At 42.8% G+C, this 20,238-nt stretch overlaps 1 protein-coding gene across 1 annotated transcript in view; it reads right to left on the minus strand.

Moving 5' to 3' along the window:
• Positions 1-624: 624 nt before the first annotated feature.
• Positions 625-20,238, minus strand: part of REPS2 (RALBP1 associated Eps domain containing 2) — a 97,894-nt gene continuing 78,280 nt past the window's right edge. The window contains exons 14-18 of the mRNA XM_075725874.1: positions 19,124-19,188; positions 7,380-7,463; positions 4,610-4,755; positions 2,410-2,515; positions 625-693 (exon numbers count right to left, since the gene is read on the minus strand). Of these exons, the coding sequence (XP_075581989.1) occupies positions 625-693; positions 2,410-2,515; positions 4,610-4,755; positions 7,380-7,463; positions 19,124-19,188 (470 nt within the window). The remainder of the gene's footprint in view (positions 694-2,409; positions 2,516-4,609; positions 4,756-7,379; positions 7,464-19,123; positions 19,189-20,238) is intronic.

Consider the following 20,238-nt stretch of genomic DNA (forward strand, 5'->3'; position numbering starts at 1 on the left):
ATTTTCTCATATGATTTGAACTTATAAAATACAAGTTCTCTAACATTAAAATACATCCGTGATTGCATAATAAACAGTGCTAAGAAAATAATTATCTGACATGTGATTGAGGATAAAGACTCTGTACGTCTAGCGCATTTTACTCCTGTAGTACATTAAACCCGCAGGTACTCTACCATGATACAATCCTACAGGAATCAGTAACATCCAGAAGCCCATCTCAGAGGATGAGTTTTAAATTTAAGCAAGAATTCAGGAACGCTGTACCTCTTAAATGATCGGGGCAGGAGGTGCTGCCAGAACACGTATAAATCAGGAGTTCTTTACATAAATAAAATACTCTCAGGTTATTCATTTCAGTGATAAACTGTATTTACACATTAGGCTGGGAAGAGGGAGGAAAGACGGAGAAGCATCCCCCCACTCAGAAATATCCAGCAGTCAGATCTTTGTTTTCTGTACCTCCTTCACCTGCAAAGGCAAACGTGCACAGGGGGGTGAAGGGACCTGACAAGCCGGTCCTCCCCACCGCCAGAAACTCTGCCCAGCCGTGCCATGCTCCTCTCCTCGCAAGGCTGTCGGGACGCGTGCTCCGCTCGTGCCGCTGCACGGCCGTGCGGGAGGTCACAAGACGGTGACGGGACGCAGCTGCTCCAGCTGCGTTTCCAAGGCAATTCGTTCCTTGTGAACCTCCTGCAGGAGGGAGAGAGATGCGCTGTAACTTTTGGGATGCTTGCTTGCACCACCCCGCTCCGGTAAAGAGCCGCCAGGCAAACCACTGGCATTGACTGGAGGCTCGGGGCTCTGCCATTTAAATAACTCTCCTTGCGGTCTCAAAACACTGTGCCAACGCCACACAACCACCTTGTACAGCTCAGTCACTTGCTCGGGTGATCATGGAGAGGAGCAGTCATCCACTGGCCAGTGGAATAGCTTGGGATGCAGCAACGCTCGCCACAGGTCGGCAATTTTACCAAAGAAAATGAGGTTATTTTGAAATCACATTTCCCTCAAAACTGCTTTTTGAGAATTTTTGGTTTACACACCCAACCTCTTTCCTTTTGGAAATGAATGAGACTTAGCCTGAGACGACACAGGCTTTGCAATCTACCTCTTCGGCAGCTGCGTCAGGAAGACCATCAGTCTCGGCCGGAAACTAACTTTGGGGATCAGCAATTTTGGGAAAGCCTCTCCTGGTCTCGAGGCTGCCCCTGTGCTGAGGGGCACCCGGCTCTCACTGACCTCCCACCACCAAAGGGCTCCCCAGCCCGTGTGGGAGCCGGGCTGACCTGTGACTCCTCCAGGCTTTGGTACCCCATTTGGGCAGCCTCACAGCCCAGGAGTGCACTTGAATGCCCCCCGTGTCTCAGTGCAAGCTGTGCCTGAGGGGCACCCGTCAAGCCTTCTGGTCCCCATAAAAACATAAAGGCCCCATTCCATCAGAAAGTTTCCAGGCAGCAATACAACTTGAAGGACAACTTCAGTTTTCTGCTCTTGTGTGAACTCCGGCAAATCTCTCTGTCTACGTGCTCCCTTCACCCTACCGTAAAATATAGATAACAGCTGTTTCGTGAAGGTCGGGGAGTTTAAGCATACTGAAGATAGTGCATAGAAGCAGATAAGACCTGAGCCAAGGAATGATGGCAATGTGCTGTCATTAAAAGCTTTCATCTCCGTGCTTATTTCAGTTGCTGTCCTGTATTTTGCTATGATTTCAGTACAGAGCATCCACTCTGCATCAGTCTGGGGAGATCCTTGAAAGCCAGTTAAAAAATTTTGCTAAAGCAAGGTTGAACACGGAATCAAACTTTCACCTTGACTGAAGAAGAAGTGTAACTGGGGGTTCGCTTCCCTTTCCATACAAGCATGTTCATAATAGGCAAGGAAGAAAAAGCTGTAGCAGATGAAAAACTAAAATCTGTACTACCTTTGGACTCAGAAAACAGAAGAACCACAACTGATACTTGTAAGAAAACAGCCCCTTGAGAACATGTTAAAAGACAAGTCAGCAGACATTAAAAAATCAGTGTTAGATGTGCATGTAAAGCGTGGTTTAGCCAGTCCATGTGTATACCAAATGCCCGACTCCAGGAGACAAGTTACATAGCAGAACAGCAGCACGCTACGCTTCAGTTGCTGTTCTGCACTAGGTGACACCATCACATTATCAAACTTTTCAGAAAGACAAAGTTCACTTACTCTAACTGCCAGTGGAGCTGTAGGCCCATAGGTTCTAACTTTTCCCAGAGAGCCTCATCCTACCCACACATGCAGTATAGTTATTCCCTTCCAGAAAGCAGGAAATAACGCAGCAGGTTTCATCGGAGAAGATGAACAAGATTCTCTGCTGGAGGTGACACGTAACTGATTGCAGGGAGCTTTGTCGCTGATTTTCAATGCATTCCTTACCTTCAGCTGCTGCTGGAGCTCACTGTTCAGCCTGGCGAGCACAGCATTGGCTTCTTTGTTTTTTCGTATAGCGGTCTGAATAGCCCTTTTCTGCTTGGAAGACTGTCTGCCAGAGAGATAAATACAAAACATTTCAATTAAGAGCCTCAACAGCGGCTGATACCAGAAGACCAGCCATCCATTTTGCACACCTGTACTCCATACACACTGAACTACGTTTCAAAGACAAGGTACAAACTACACATTTAAGAGAAGAAAAAATGTAACACTGAAATGAGATGGCTGAATCAGGTAGACTATTCGAAAGTAAATGGTCACACTTGTTAACCTGAATGACAGAAACATTTCAGGCTGTCTCAATTATTTCAAAACTCACTGCATTCTGATTCAGCTTAAGAATAATCCCTGCATAGCTGTACTTATTGCAGCATCTTTTCTTTAGCTGTTTTCAGACACTTGCAGGGTTTAAAGATTCAGGAGTGGTTAACAGAAAATACAAAAATCATTCTATGCAGAAGGAAAGGACATCTGCATGAAAATACTGTCTTGGATTTTTTGGGCACTGCTGATTCTGATGGTTCTTTACTTCAAAAATTAATCTTTCATTCAAAGCAGTCATTTCCATCGAAACCATCTGATGTCACAAACAGGAACAGGTAGATGGCTTACGGACTTTCCTCATCTCTTTTGCTGCTTAAAGAAAAGATCTCTCTCCTATTATTATTATTACTGTATAGCCCTTGGTAACTGATTTGGAGGCAATTACAGTTAGGGCAGACAGGTACAAAAAGAGACAGCTCTGTACATAAGGACCAACCTATTCCAAGAAACAGAGGTAACAATAGGAAAAAGGAAAGAAAATACAGAAAATGCTGGCTGAATATCCAAGCCCTTCTCCAAACAGATTATTTTAAAGTTTTACATGAGGCATCAAGAGCTCTTTAACGACAAATTTGATCTAAAACAGATGCCCTATTTAAATAAGGTCCATAGTGGTACGCAGTCCCCATTAGCTCTTTTCTCTTAACAGAGCTGATGGCACTGATCTTTGCAACAGGATCTGTTTTGCAGCACAGGCAGGTCTTTATGCTGTTATCTTCCAGTGAACTGTCAGTTTTCTGCTTCATGATTTTGCTTCAAACTACTCTCCATAGACTATAAAGTAATAATAGTAGGAAAATATAAAAAACAGGGAGACACACCTCTGTGGTCATTTAAACATTTCAGGAAAGATATAGACAAGACAGCATTAAGTGGAGACGCTAACAAAAGTTGTTACCGTTCTTTGAACCACTATGGGATATGCACTCCCAAAGCACAAAATAGCACTTTAAGAGCATCCTAGGGGTCTTATTACTTATTCTAATCTCCAATTATGCAGCTCAGATTCAGTTTACCGATAAACAGTTTGCCAAGAACCGCTCAACTGATTTGGGCAGCTCGGTTTTGTTTCAGACTGAACCAGATGTCTTTGCAAGGCTTCGGGTGAAGGCAGGCTATGATGTTTGCACACTGTTTCGGTTGAGGGAGATATATAGACCCAATGGGGCTTCAAGTGCCTTCTCTTACCATTTGTACAGCCCCTTCTCCACTGCTATTAAATAAATATATAGTGAAATTCCTACAAGTCTTTGTTGCTGACAGCCTCAACAGCTATATTTATAAGACCAAACAACACATGCTGGGTTTGGCAATTATCTGATTATCACAAGTGGTCTATGGCTCAGCTCATACCAGTGGCAAGCTCATTTCCAACCTGCCTTGTGATGAAGAAATATTGCAAGGATATGACCAACATCAAGCATTTCATGACTCAATTTCCTGGGAATTTATCTGGTCATATCTGTCCACAAGAATGAGCAAAAGTCCAGAAGATATGTGCAAGGCAAAACCACACACCCACAGAGCTAAGAGGGGTTGTGTTAGAGATGCTGGTTGAACAGCTAGGCTTGCTCTTCAGACATGTCTACCAGATACAGAGGTAGGACACCTCTGAAGAGGCTATCAATCAAGTATTACCAACTTATACAGTCACTACAGACTTAGTCTGCATTTGAAAAGACAGATGTAGATTTCAGAGACCTGTATCTTGTGAAGCATTCTCAAAACCAGAACTATGAAGCACAAAATTATGCAAAGAGCAAACCCTGCCACATCAGATCTCACGGTGCAGTTTGGTGTGCTTGGTACAGATTTTTACTTTTGGACTGGGAGGTGAGGCTTGACTGCTGGCAGGGAAGAAGTCACATTTATAGTGGGAGAAAGCTCGGGGGTCTCCAGCCCCTGCGCCTCCGTCCGGAGCTTCCTGCGGGTGGGTTTGGAAGGTGGCTGAGCGAGAACAACCTCCTGCAAGGGAGAAGCACAGCAACATTAAGTCAGGCCATATGAATCCCATCATTAGGCTGAGGAATACTTGTGACACAGAAATTGCTGACAGCTGGCCTAAGATTTCATAATTTGAAGAGGTACAGAGCTTAATTCAAATTTGGTAATAGCCTCTCAGGTTTCTGACTTTGAAAAAAGAAACAATAACTCCTGCAACCCCTTAATGAATGAAATGATTATACTGGTGTTTTGTCTTCATCTGGATAACAGGCTCTTCAGAACTGGACTGTATAGCTCTGTGTGCATTTGGTGGCAGGGGGGGGACATGCAGAGGGAGGGGTATAAATACATATACTAGCCCCCAGCTGACCCAAAAGCATTAAAATAAAAACAAGATTTCTTTTTAATTATGCTCAGTTGGTAAGAATCAATAAGTAATCACTTGCATCCCAACTTACTACCTCACCCATCTGGCATGGAGTCTCTCACTTCTCCCCTCCTCTCTTACATGAAGCAACACTGAAAATCACTTAGAAAGACAAATGTATAAAATTATCCATGCAAAATTAACATGTTGGAAGTGTAGAAGGCCAGTTATTTCTCTTGATAAGTTACATCAAAGAAATAGTCTGGTTTGTAGGTAAAACAAAGAGTCTTGGATTTTTAAGACTTCAGTGCTAAGAAGTGTTTTCATTCTTTTAAATTAAGACATCCCTTCTTTTGCAATGAGTAGTTTTAATGCCTTGTAGCTGTTTTACATCTGAAATAGAAACATATCCTTTTCAGTGTATTTTATTATCAGATCTCTTTTAGAAGGGATATAACTATTACTGTACCGTTTCACGAATGAGAAAGCTAAGACTCAAAAAGATGAAGTGACTTGACAAAGATTAGACCTTTAGTGTCACAGACAAGACCAGAGACCAAATTTTATTATCACTTGCAGAGTGCACGTTTACTGGGCCAGACTATCTTCCTTACTATGGTTTGGCCAAATGCTAATAAAATCAGAAAAAAACTAAATGAGGAAGCATTTAATGACCCAGTAATCATAAGAAAAAAACCCAACACTGTAGTAAGCAGCCTGACTCAGCAGAATAGACTACTATGAGTGATACAGAATGAAACCAACCATCAATAATTAGTATTAGAGGGATCACAATTACTAGAGGAATTAGAATTATAAGGAAGCAAGCGGTTTCAACATTAAAAAGCAGTTCTGCCATTACTGGAAAAAAAAAAATCTAAAAATATTATGAGATCTTTTGATCAGGATGTCAGCACATCAGCACTGCACAGATCTCAGATAATATCGTGCTCTGAAATCCTGTGCATATGCACAGCTCCCTGCGAACACACGACATACGACAAGCGAGGAACTTGCATATGCATTATACAACTACAAACTGGTGAGATGCCAAATGGACAATCCAAGTCTACCTTGAACAGCCAAAGACCTACCAAATCCAGAAGATAAATCCCTCTTCCATTTCAAACACGATACTGGAAGAAATGACTCAATACCTAAAAGCAGAGCCCTCTGCAGGGACTCTTTGGTTGGCCGCTGTTGCGCCAGGCCTTGGAAGGTGCGTCAGCACTGCACCAATAACCTGCTTCCCACACCCCACAGCCTCAGCTTCTCTGTATTTTAGGGAGCCAGGTGGGATGAGGGTGAGCATGAAGCAGGCGGACCACAAGGACTTCATTTTCCCAGCAGGGCTGCAAAGCAGAGCAAGGAAGAAGCAGAGCTAGGCTAATAGTAGCATGCAGTGAGCACAAGTGGAGCGAGGACGCTGCCCTGAAAGCCCTATCGCATAGAGGAAACGACACCAGACATTTGCCTGTGCCCCCCGTTAGGGCAAGAAGCGTGATGTGATGATGCTCCCTGGGCAAGGTACGCACTAGGTACAGCACCTGCCAACAGTTCTTGGCTGGGCTGAGCAAAGGTCTTGTAAGCGCTCCCTGGCTGCAGGAGGGGCCGGAGTGGGGAGGATCTGCATTTGCCCCCTATCAGAAACCTCTTCTGGCTGGGGCGGGTGGAACGAGCGTGACCAGGAGTGGGGAAAGGCTTACAGCCATTGCTAAGGCCACTCCATCCCTAAGCAAGGCCCTGTGAAGAGTACCATCGCAATTTTGGTGCTTACTCTATATAAATTATATGTTCATACAAAAACGTATCAGAAACTGCACATCTTGAGCAAATCTCTCCCAGTCTATGTACATTTAGTGGCAGATTCTGACCTCTAGCAAACAGGTGTGGTTACATCAAAACTGAATCCTCAATAACTGGAAGCAAGAAATGTGTCACAATTTGGAAGAATTACAGCGAGATGGGGTCAAGTACAATCAAACTTTTTTTTGTCTTCCCTAAGGCTCCGCAAGCCCCTATTGATTTGAAACAAATGGCAAGCTGCCTTTCTTAAAGCACGTGCATCGATGTGTATGTACTAAGAGCCTTCTTAATGATTTATCTGAGCTGATGTCCCAGGCGACGCCGGTTCTCTCTAGCGTCTTGACCTCCAGAGAAGGTAAACATGTAAAAACGTAACCCTGACCCTCCATTTAATTGCTTTAAAACGTAAAACAATCACGTTTGTTGATGAAGGCAAATCACTCCAGAATGGTACAACAATTGCAGGTCTCACCTTTTTTGCTGAACTGTTTTCTTCTGCCTGTGCCGGAGGTCTATTCATCTGAGGATGTAATTCAACCTCAGATACTTGCTCTGTCTGCAACAACAAATCAGTCATTGCTACACCCAGAAAACGACTAGCAGTCACATACAATAAAGTCAATGAAAGGAAACGTTACACACAAAAGAAAAGTTACTTTAACAGTTCAACAGTAGGGGAAACAGAGATCCAGGGTGACAGCTGAGTGGATAACATATGTCTTTTGCAGATTTTTAATGAAACCGTTTTCTTGCATCTTATTGTGCTAGGAAAACAAGAGAAAAGTTTTTCCGTGAAGCGTTAGGAACCGTGTCTCTGAGTGTAAATGACCTAGTACCCAGAATTTCTTCTAGAGTTACCCTTACAGCCTAAATACTCAGAGAAAGACTTAAGGGGGATGGATAAAAGCTGGAAAGATCCTGGTTGCACCCTGTCACCTTATCATCTCCTAAAATGGATGAAAATCCATCAGAGTAAGCCTCTGTCTTTGAAGCTTGCAAGACTGGAGTGAGAAAGTCTGAATTATACCAAAAATTCCAGTACAGTTACTGAAAACACAAGTCATAAAAGAAGCCAAATACATCTTTTTCCCTCCTCCCTTCTCACGTTTCAAACAAAAACTGAGCTGAACACTCATCACACAGGCCTACATTTGGGCAAAACAAAACACCCTCCCCCAGCATATCTGACCCAGCAGCAAGTTAAAACAGGGGACTAATCCCTTGCTTTTCCTCTCCCGAAATCTTCAGCATCTTTCAGTTTGCTTCACCGGGACAGGGCACAGCACATCAGCTAAAGGAGGGCAGCAGGATTTGGAGCCGCCTGTCCCCAGGCACGCTGCAGCAAACACAGCATAAAGACGGCGCGGCTGTTTTCTGTCCGGAAGGCATGGGCTGGCTCTCTCCAAGACGGGAAGGCAGGCAGGAGCGGGGAGGCTGAGGGCACTCGGCACTGGCAGGCGGCCTCTTCTCCTGCCCAACTTCTGCCAAGTCGGAGCCAAGTCTGACAACGGCCCCCAGGCAGGAGAGGCAACCCGCCATCCAGCTCTCTCCTCAAAAAAGGCTTGTTTCTACACAGGCGAAAGCCTGCATTTAAAACCAAGTTCAAGGCAAACCTCAAACTTTAAAGGGGCCAGGATTTTAGCCATAATGACGACAACAACCTGTTGCACACTGAAGAACGTAATTCGCTTTTGCCAAGAGGTTTCTGCATGGGCCCATCAAGCGTTGTAGCAGTCACAAGTTTCCCAGTGCTTCACTGTAAGTTAAATAAAACTGACAGAAAGCACAGAATTTGGTATATTTTAAAAGGAGGGACTTTTTCGTACCGCTTCCATTTCTTTCATAACACACACAATAAGAGCTGTACAGAAAGCTGCAGGGGAAATGCGCTTCTGTCAGGTTACTGCTGTTCTCCAACCGTACGGCGTCGAACATGTGCACAGAGGAGGGAGATTTGTCATCTTTTTTTTAAAATGCATGTGAAATTCCTCTGGAGAGGAGGAAAAGCTGTCTTGGCTGATAAGATTTCTCCCCCCCCTCTTCTAAGTGTGCTACATCTGTAGTGTTATCTGATGGTTTAAACAAAACAAAACAAACCGAAACAAACCCACCCTGTAATTTTCCAGTATTATTTGAATATTGATATCTTAAATATTTGGATTTTAATAACTATTTGATATTAACTTTTTAATTTTGGAAAGCTTTTCATGGATTGAAGAGCTGCTTCTATAATGGTAGATTTCTGGTACAAATAGGGAAGTGAAATGGAGAAAGCAATCTTATTTCTGGTCTACAAAAATCAAAGACCTTTAGAAGTGCATTTAATGCAACAGAAAATTTCTTTATCAGCAAGCTGAATAGCCCCTAACCTCCCTGATTTCTACAACCACTTTTTATGTATTTGAAAGCAACGAAGTCTCTAAACACTGGGAACAGCAGCCTGGCAAAGTCCATGAGGCCTTCATGAATGATTTGGGGATAGCAAAGTTCAAATACCTAGCAGAGCCACATGATAAATGTGGGACTGATTCACATCACTTTGACAAATCAGTCATTTAGGGACAGCAAGAGTAAGCACAGTCTTTCAGAGCGCCACGTAATACATGTACTATAAACCACAGTTTTTCTGCCCAACACTGAGCAATGAGACAGGTATACGAGAGCTGGCTCTTAATGACTTTTCTTGGACAGGGAGCACTAGATACCCCCCTAACCTGGCAGTTTCTGGTGCTCACGCTTTTGTTGGAGTCTACGTTACACCTTGGATCACAAGCAAGAATACAGTAACTTATTCCACAGAATGAAAAAAGAACAGAGAGCAACCCCATGTTATTTATGTATAGATAAAATGCAGCTTTTCAAGAACCAATGTGTTCAAACAGTGTGGAAGTAACTGGTATTGGAAGTTGGTGTGGAAGTAACAGTGGAAGACTGGTACTCTACAATGTCAATTGCAAATAAGCAGGAAAATTGAAATCACAGTAAGATAAAGGACTGCAGAGGGAGAAAAAAAGAAAAAAATGCGCACCCTTTTGGAGAACCCCCCCCCCCCCTTTTTTTTTTAATGGTGCCATTGCAGGAGAATACTATTTCAAACTGAAGGGAACTGAAAAGGCAAAAAAGGTTAAACTTTGCATTCTGGCGGAAGCAAATAAAAATTGGAGCACTGATGCCAAAAAGGCTAAGATTTCAAAATTTCCAACAGTTCAGTATCACAGTTCCTACTGATACAAGATATATTTTTCACTAGCTGAGTGCTGTGATGTGGCTGTCAGCCTAACAGCTGTGGCAACCGCTGTGCTGCAGGGCTGAGGTACCCGCTGGCTGAGCTTGGGCTGTTCCTCCCGGCTGCCAGGACATGAGGATGGCAAAGCTCAGCAGACAGCAGGGCAGGGACTGGCTGGAGCAGGCAGGTGGTAAAAATAAATAAATAGTTACATTTGACCAAGGAAAAGAAAAAGGGAAAAAAAAAAAAAGCTAACTAGTTCTGGTGATGCAGCTCATGCACAATGAATAAAACCAAGTGACTGCCATGTCCCTAAAGTGCCACCTAGTGGCACGTGGGACAGGCCACGTCTGCGTGTTTTGCTTAGAGGAGAGTACCAAAAAATAGCTGTCTGCATCGTTCAGAGCCTGAAGACTGAGCCTGCCCCACAGGGTGGGCAGACAGCCGGCGCTGGGCACGGTAAGCCTCGGCTCTTTGCAGTGTCTCTTTTCCCTCTCATGCAGAAGCCAGGTCTACACATTAATGATCTGCCGGCAGAGCTACACGTTCTCCTCTACAAAAGATCTCCATTCCTCCGAGCGATGTGCCTCTGACACAAGTGCTCAAGCATAAAGAAATCGGTATGCCGTTGCAGGGGATTTTGTTCAGGGACTCACAGCATTTAACCCAGGCAAAAGTCTTTTAACTGCAACGTGCATCGATGCAAAGAGGCTTTGCTGATTCAGCTAACCCAACAAAGTCCTCTAGGCAAGGCCTGAGAGGCTTTCCAAATACATTTGCAAGCTGATGTCTCCCCCCACGGATTTTAAAGGAAAAATAACTCCTGCTTTTTCTTTTGGCAGAGGGATTCTTCAACAGATTTCCTTCCCTTCACTGATTTTGGACATGGGGTAAAAGCTAGTGCCTGTAGCCTTCTGGTCATGGGCAGAGTGAGGCTGGCTCCAGAATACTCCAGTCCAAGCTCCTATAGTGGAGTGTAAGGAAAAGGTGATCCCATCAGGAGCAGCTGAGGTGGGTTTCCTTCAGCTCTTCACTGGTCTTATACCATGCTTTGTATAGTCTTTGGGCAACTTACTTCTCATTCAGAAATACAGCAATAAACAGCCTCCCTCCATCACAGCAATAAATGTCTTAAAGTTTTCCCACATCTTGGAAACGCCTCACCACTACATTAGGGTTTAAAATTCTTCACCACTGGTTTATAAAAATGAGAGATTATACATTATGCAATATGGTCTTCCAATGGAAAATTCAGTTACAGCAGTGTAAAAGTGCTTAAAAGTGCACCTCATTCATGTCTCATGTCCACAGAATGGAGTAAGCTACTGGCATAGGAAGTGCTGCTGTGCTGGTATGGCTGGGTCCACATCCAGGCTTACAGGACTTGGGCAAAGAAAATCCTGCTCGTGTGCTACCAGCAGTGCAAAAGAGAGTTTGCAGACCAGGCCTAAGAGTATCTTGATTTTTGGGAAGAAGAGCAAGTGACCACAGAAAAAAGCAAGACGGTGTCCTATTCCAAATCTCCTGAAGAGCTTCTCTTTGCAAAGACCAAAGTCCAGTTGTTAACAGGCAGTACCTCCTCTTTCCCCAACGCAGCCTCATATTTTCTAGGAATAGCCATACCCTCCTCCTTCTTCCAGGCAGCAGATAAAACTGGCCGACAAAGTTTCTGTACAACGGCCAAAGACCAATCTGTGGCCTACGGCCAATATTGAGCATTAGGGCAGATAATTCCTCACCGTTAAGATGAGCATTAGGAATCGCAGATACTCATTATTTCATCGCATGATCCTTGACCAGCCATTCATAATCTCCTCACTGCTCCATGTGATGATACTTAACAGTACCTTTCTAAAAGAATATGTAACGCTCACTTAAGCACAAAGTGCTTCAAAAGCCTCAGATGAAAGATTTTCATAACTACAGGAGAATGCATTACCTTAACAACTGGTTCTTCGCTTACATTTCCAGTTCTTTTGCTTTGCAATGCTGGATTATATGTAGATTTCACACCCACTTTTCAAGACCATCCATAACTGATCTTCCAGAACAGAAGGTCTACATGGAGCTTTCATATTTCTGTTGCCCAAGAGCCTTTTTGCAAGAGGTGAAGTACATATGCAATCTTTCCCACAACTCAATCTCGTCCACACTTATGCTCCAGGCTAACCTTACACATGGAAATAGTCCCATTGTAGTCAATGGCACTACTCACAGAAATGAAACTACCTCTGTGTACTCATTGGAATAGCCCATAATCATTACCTTTACAGCACCACTGCTTACCTTTGCAAAAAAGTACTGAGAACAACTTATCCGTAAGAAAAAAGTAGGATACTAAATATGCTTAATGCTCAGTATGTACTCACTGCAATCTTCTATCATCTTTACGCAAGATGATCTTCTATCATCTTTACCTCATTTAACAGGTATTTTGCTCCTTTCTAACATTCGTATTTTTGCACTTAATGGAAATTTCTAAGAAGTAAAGATGTCTCAATTCCAGTTTCTGTGAGCCTTGTGCATCCCACACTGAATCATCAATTCTTTTTATTGCTTGTTACAGAAACTGAAAATGATAAGACAGAAAGAAACCCCATAGGGATGCAAATGCAACAAGCTGCCAGGGTCTTAGTGTGCTGCCTGCTTTCTCAGCGCTGTGCAGCCCTGAAGTTTTGATAAGCTTTTTCTTTCCCTGAGCTATCTGAGAGCTGGTGATAAGGCTGAGGAAAAAGGCAGTAAATACAAACAAATTGCTGCAATGTTCAGACCATTCGCAAGGAAAGAATAGGACCCAGATGGAAGCATTAACAATCTGTTATAATATTCCACTTCCACAAAACCAGATTAACGTAAGCTAGAAAGGGGTATGCACATTCCACTAGAGATATAGGCATTGGATTGTCAGCTTTTTTTGTTGTTGTTTTTACGATAAACGTGAAGCTAAATTAAAAAATTATTACAACACATTTTAATTAAGATACTCGCCCTTCTTCCACTCTCCCAGAAACCTCTTTAGAAAGGATTTTATGGCATCCATCAACTACTCCCCAAATTCAATTTTAACTGTGCTACTTTCCACCACTTCTTAAACCATAATTTATTTTGTCTGGCTGTTTTAGATTTAATATAGAATTTTCATGAGAGGAAGATAATCCACTTGTATTATATTAAAGTGGCAGATGGCAAAATCTTTCATGTTCTAGAAGACTTTCCGTTTTATTACAGTTGCAGGCTTCTTCAGTACCTATTGCACTGATTATACAACATATGTTATTCTGCAGCCAAAACCATGGAGATGATCAAAAGACCACCCTCTTCTTGCACAGTGGTTGTAAACACAAGCTAAAAAAGGTATTCCTTTGGTTTAATATAAAACGGTTGTCTGGGAGAATGCCATCACATATACAATAGCACACTGCCAAAAGCAAAATCTTTACTTTTTTTTTTTTAATTTCTGTAACAAAAAAGCTCCAGGTGTCCTGCTGGCACTTGAAATTCCTCACATAATTTTACAGAGTAAGAAGGTGCTTCAGTTGGCTGAACATTTTCTCCAAACAACTCTGTAACAGGGATAAGCAAACCCTACCTCATCCTCCATGTATCTCGGCTTTACCCAAAGATGTTGGCCATGGGGGGACCCCCGGACCAGCTCCCAGCATGGAGCCTGCACATGGCCATCCCACTCAGGAGGCTCAGTAGGATGCATGGGAGCCCTTCCCCACCTCTTGGCCTCGGCGCCGCAGAGCAGTGTGGGCACACGTAATCGACGGTTACAGACCCAGCCTGAGCGTACCCCATGCTTGTGGCTCTCCATGGATTCAGCAGAACATGGAAGTATGTTAGTAGAGACAACTTCTTGAACTGGGGCCCAGTTTTCACTTGCAATTCTGGATGATGAATGGCCAAAAAGCTTCAAGGAATTATGACGTATCGAGTAACATTTGGAGAGCGGAACATTCAATGTTAAAAAGAATAATATCTTCACTTTCCAACACCACCAGGTGCCTGTGACTGGGTAGGGTGATCCACCTATCATCCCGCACAGCACTTTGTTTCCATGATTTCACCAAATCAATAACATCTAATGGTAACGATTGCCACTAAACTGACAGCCTAACTCTTGAGCTCATATAACAATGAGATTTTAATCTTCAGAGCTGCAATGTACTCAAGATATTTCAGTTTGATAACATTAACAGCTGCCTACCTACTCCACTTCTTCACCACTTTGCCTTTGTCCATAACTTCTTCAGCACCTGTCAAAACTGCCAGTGTGGAACCAGCGGGAAAACCAGGTCCCAAGGTCTCCAGAAATAAAAGTCCTGCACAAACCAGTGTGAATTTACAAAACCAATAGGCTTAAAATTCAGAGACTTAAAAAGAGACTAGGAACATCAGTTTTTTCAGCCAAGATATACAGGGTTTTCTTCCAGTCCTACTGTTTTCAAATCGCCTTATGTAACACAAGCAGGACTGAAGATACACCTTCATTACTGGACAGGAAGGTACCAAAATAGAGTAATTTAAATAAAAGAACGTTGACATAATTGGGCAATGCTGCAGATAGCGAGCTGATGTTGGATAAAATCCTAAAGTTATATTTGCTCTTCAGTGTTCATCCGTAATTCTTATTAACATAAATATGCTACTAAATCTCCCACAGTAAGCAGCTGTGGTAAATGACTTCTGTAGGTTTAAAAGCCAACAGTAATAAAGTCTTATTTTGTTTTCCATTAAAAAAAATAACAACAGAGGCTTATATGAGATGTGCATACACATGTTTGGTTCCAGTGGAGTGTTATTCATGAGCACCCGAAGTTATTTCCTATCTGAAATCTGTGTCACTGCAAATCAGCTACATATGCTATTCCCTTCCTATTGTGATTCTTAGTGCCTCCAAGTTACACAAATTGTCCACGTACAGCTCTGGATCTGCACAAAAGTTTTGGAGCCACCTTTATGCCATTTCTCCTTGATGACTTAAGTTTACCATGAAGTTAGGAACACAGGATCAGGAAAAATTACCCGAGCCACTGAATCCAGTCCTCTACAAGCCCAGAAAAAAAATCACAGTAGGTATTTCAACAAGCTGCAGGCTATCTGTTCTATATACCATCACTCAGGGTGGGGGGATGATGATGGGTATGACACAAAAAACCCTTAAAACTTAAAAAAACCCTTAAAAACCTAAAACATTTTAGAAAAAAGATAGAGTGGAAAAGCCATAACTAGCATGTCATGAGAAGTGAGCAAGAGAGGTAAGGCATCGCCAGTGTCCTAGGTCTGTACAATAGCTTGCAGCATATTAAATATTTATGGTCCGAAGAAATAGGGAAACTGATACAGATAAAATTATCCTTAAATCCTAGCAGCTACTGCAGACTTGCTAAGTGTGAGATGTGCTACTAGGGATTACAGAAGGTGTCAGTGAAGTTACACACAGGTATATACACAGTAGTAAAAGGAAAACACTTCAAAATAACGTATTACCCAAACAACAACTCTAGTCTTTATATAAGCCTGTTTCTACACATCAACTTTCCAAGCGCCCTTTATAGAACTTAGGCAAAACTTGAATTACTTTTTTTTTTTTTTAACAGGAAAGTAACATGAATTGAGGATTCTAATAAAGCATTTCATACTGCATTTCACAGCATCTTACTGGAAACATCAATTCAAAATGGCTTGCAGCGCAGAGAGATACGGGTTGGAATTTGGGTTAAAAGATCATAAACTGGAGATAATGGTGTATGCACATTACGCAAACTCGCCTTTTGTCCGTCTTTATTAAATTTATTTGCAGTCACCACAGGGACCTCAGATGATAGCACCACTGCATCAGAGAAATGTCTGGTGAAAGCTCTGAGGAAAACTTGGGTACAGTTTGTGGGCTGATACAAAGTCAATACAATGCTGACTTTGGCAATGGAGAAAATTCCTGAGGAGATGGAGCTGCCATAGCCTTTTAGAGGCCGTCAAGAAGAAAGAAAGGCAGAGTTAATCCACCAACTCTAAAAGCCGTTGTAGAGGTAAGAGGAGATGCAGCTGCACCTGTAAAGGTGTCTACCCATCAGAGGTGTGGAACGGCGTGGGCTGGCAGCCGCAACCCAGAGCAGAGAAGCCAGCCCCGCTGCTATTTCCCCATAAACTGGCCAAGACCCCGCAGGATCCCAAGACTCGAGCCCCTCACAGTAAGCCTGTGCATCCACAGAGCTCTGGAGTCAAGGCCACAGCAGTATTAGCTCCAAGTTTTACCTTGCGCTACCCTCACCCAGGGACACAGTCCTTCTCCCTCGTTATTCAGCTGACTGCACTATGGAGGCAGAGTTGGATGTGGACGTAATTCAGTACGTTTGTGATATGACTAGAGACGTTTGGCACACTCTGAATAACCAGTGTTTCAGTAACTTACTGAGCTTGATTACCTTGGAGGTTCTGACAGGAAAAATAATGTTTTCCTAAAGGCTGAAACAAATTCTACTAAAACCAACAGCAACCCAGGACCAAAGTCAAGATGCCATTTCTATATTGCTATTGATTAAGCTCACAGAAGGACTTCTACTCCACTGAAATGTAATACCTACCCCCTGATACCTCTGTTTTATGCACTTTGGCCTTTACGTCCCATGAGCCCTTTAATCTCACTCTAAAGAGCCAACCGGTCCAGCCTGCTTCTCAGCCACCCATAGAAAACTGTAGCCCTCAGAAGAAATTATTTCCTTCTCCTCCATCAACTGATTTCCAAAGCTGAGCCAAAATAATCACACCACGAGCATACTTACATGGTGCACAGCCACCTGAAATATGTGGGGCTCGCTTCATTTCCAAGCTACATTTGTCATTCGCAGTGCTTAACTGCAGGCATATAGCAAAATGTTATGGCAATAAAAAAGGATTTTCAATAACACTGTTGAAAAATAAGTTAAAACAGAAATTTAAGAAGAGTTTGGTAAATCCTGAAACAGGAAGAAGCTGAATGCGTCATTTCAGTATCATGGCTTTTCTTCAGTTCTTGACCCTACCTCGGTTTTGAAAGCAGATCCCTCCTCCCAACTTCTTCACGCTCTTTAAATCAAGGGCCCCACTGGACTAATGTAATCCATATGTTTACTATTGCTTACATGCTATTCGTAAGGGTCAGCTCAACTGAATTATGACCCCACCACACATACTTCCCTACTGTCTTGTCACCTTTTTCACAGAAAGGCGCACTTGGAGAAAAAATAAACCATGTGATGTGCGCAGTTCATTATGCTTTCAAGAACTGGTTTTATGTACATTTTTGCTAGACGTCAGAACAAGAATATTTTGATTAAATATTTGATTAAATGTCTTTAAAGATCATCAGAAATAAATTAAGTATACGTAAGTGATGCATGTAAGCAAAGCATCTGCTATACATTCATTACTGAGTAGACATGCCACTTTTTTTTCTTTCTTTCAGAAAACAGACTTTTGTATTGGAGAGGATTGGATCAAGAATTTCATATGAGAATCTTCTTGCGTTTATTGTTTTAGAAAGGTCCTATATTCTGCGTGGCCCAGTGTAGGATGAGCATGTGGTAAGGAAGCTGCTGGACGTGCATAAATAAACTAACATCTCTCCTCACTGCCCTGCTAAGGAAACACGAATCACAGGACAAGAAAATGAACAATTAGCAGAACCTTGCTTGAAAACAATGGGTTTTTTTCCCCAAGAGCATGATTTGTTATATTTACTGCTTTTCCCAGTGGCAGCAAGAGGGCTTGTGGTGCACGGAGCTGGCACGCTAGGGCAAGTCTGAGCAGCGGCAGGAGGGCGGCTGGCGCGGGTTGCAGCAGCAGCTGCTGCAGGCACAAGGCAGGGAGGCAGGGAGCTGCGCCACGGGACTGGGGGAAGCCGGAGGGAAACACTGCTCTCAGGGAGCTTTAGACAAAGCAGGAACGTGATGGTGATGGGTGCAGTAAGGAGCACGTGGTGTTAGCAGCACGGCAAATGCCGTAGTGGCTTGGGGGAAGCACGCAAGCACAAACCAGAATGCTCTACGGTCCTCAAGGCAGAAACTAGCTGCACTCATGCTAAAAAGGGCTGGGGAGAGGAAGAGAGCAACAAGCTGCTGGTGAAGCTGGGAGTGGCAACAAACCTTTTATCATTTCTATCCTAAGCACTGTGCAGCAGGAGGTGTTCAACAGCAGACTCTTAAGAGTAGATCCAAAAGTCAAGCGAGGACTGCTTCTGGCCCAAGGAAGGTGTCTCACCAAGTTTTTCTGTGTAATGGGCCATTAGCTCCCCTATGGACTTGTTTTCTATTATACACTTCACCTAAAGGAGTAATATATGAAGTGTACTGCCACCTAAGACTGAACACAGCCAGCAACATAAAAAGAACAAGATGCTGATCCTCCGTCATTTCCTAAAACATGAAGAAGTATCTGGATGCAGATGCACATGCTTTAGTCAATTTGCATTGTGCTGTGGCTGTGTGATGCCCTAAAAACAAACAAAAACCCATCCAGAAAGCAAAACAAAAGCATGCCGCTAATGGTTTGAAACATAATAACATAACTGACATGGCATTCGCTTCCTTTCAGCATTATTTTTCAAACCCATGGGTGAAATATACCCTTTCAAGCCATGGCTCCCTTAGCAGATGCCCTCTGAGTATTTGAAGCTTGAGAAGAAAATAGCAGGTATCAAGCCCATGCCTCTCAGGCATGAAACTCTTATTAGTAGACTAGCCTTACTAGCCTTTAATTTACAGTTTTGTCTAGTGGGTGCATGTCAGCTCCACCACAAAGAGATTTAATTAGTCTGTAATTTGACATTGCAACACACCGGCTAGACAGACCAATGAAGGACATGTATGGAACTGCAGAGCAACCTGCAGATTTGCATTAACTTGGAAGCAAGAACAACTGCCATGTCCAAGCCAACTTGTGCTAACCACTGCAACAGTAACATAAATAAGCGAGTAATACAGAGCAAAGTGCTAAACCTTTGTCCATACCTGAGATACAGAAGGTCGAGGAGGCAGTGCAGGCGGTGGTGGGGGCAGCCAGCCAGACCTCACAGCTGAACAGTGAGAAAAGAAAAGAAAAAAAAAAAAAAAAGAAAAAGAAAAAAGAACAAAACCACATTAATTCCAAATAAAACCAGAATTAATTTCCATGATAATTCCTAGTGAAGAGGCAGTATTCAACATTTTAATAACAGAAACCAAACTTGATCTTTATTGAGCAAACCCTGTTGAAATAACTTCATGAGTAGTGAATGAGCAGTGATTTAATTGCTGTAAAAACCCACAATGTTATGATAAAAAGCAGAGATGGAAGCCAGTCAGCCACAAAAGCTGTAGCTAAAGCAATCCAATTCTAGTTCAAGAACCCCAGAAACAGGGTCTACTTGTCCTTGGGACTTTGCTCTTTGTCATTAACATTATTGCCTTTTTTAAAAGTGATGCTTTAGCATCCGCTGTAGACATTAGCATTCACTCCAGATAAAACACACTATGTGATGGAGTGCAGCCTTAAAAAGAAAACATCTGCCATGGAATTAATAGGACAAAAGCCTAAACAAACCAAAAAGAAATCCGTTTCTTTGGCTTTATGTTTTGTATTTGTATGTTATTACTTATTGGAGGTATTTTGGAGAGAGTAGGAGAATTAAGGGGAGGAAGACAAACCCTAATGGTCAGTTCAGGCCCCTTTAACATAACGCAATGTCAGCTTTCAGTTTGAGCTGGCACAAAGGGAGGGTAACAATCATGTAGGTCCAGCCAGTGTATTTCTCTGTATCCTTACAATACCTAAAACCCATCATGGGACAAAACTACAGGACAGACGATGGCTTCCAAAGGCAGCTGCAGAGAGGTCTAGGCTGGTGGGAGGTCGTAGGTGGGTTACCCTCCCCAGGCTCCTGTCGCATTGACTGCTCAGCACTTGCACTGGCAAAGATACCAGACAGTCCATCTTGCACTGGTGGTTATTTGTATAGCAAAAAAAACCCCAACAATATTAAACTTAGAAATGCCTTTTACCACAATAATGCTAAGCAAGCAATTACTTTTATACACTTCTTATTTCCATGCATACTTTAAAAAGCCACAAAGACCATTACGAGCCC

This window comes from Pelecanus crispus, chromosome 1, assembly GCF_030463565.1.
Source record: "Pelecanus crispus isolate bPelCri1 chromosome 1, bPelCri1.pri, whole genome shotgun sequence".
Classification (NCBI taxonomy): Eukaryota; Metazoa; Chordata; class Aves; order Pelecaniformes; family Pelecanidae; genus Pelecanus; species Pelecanus crispus.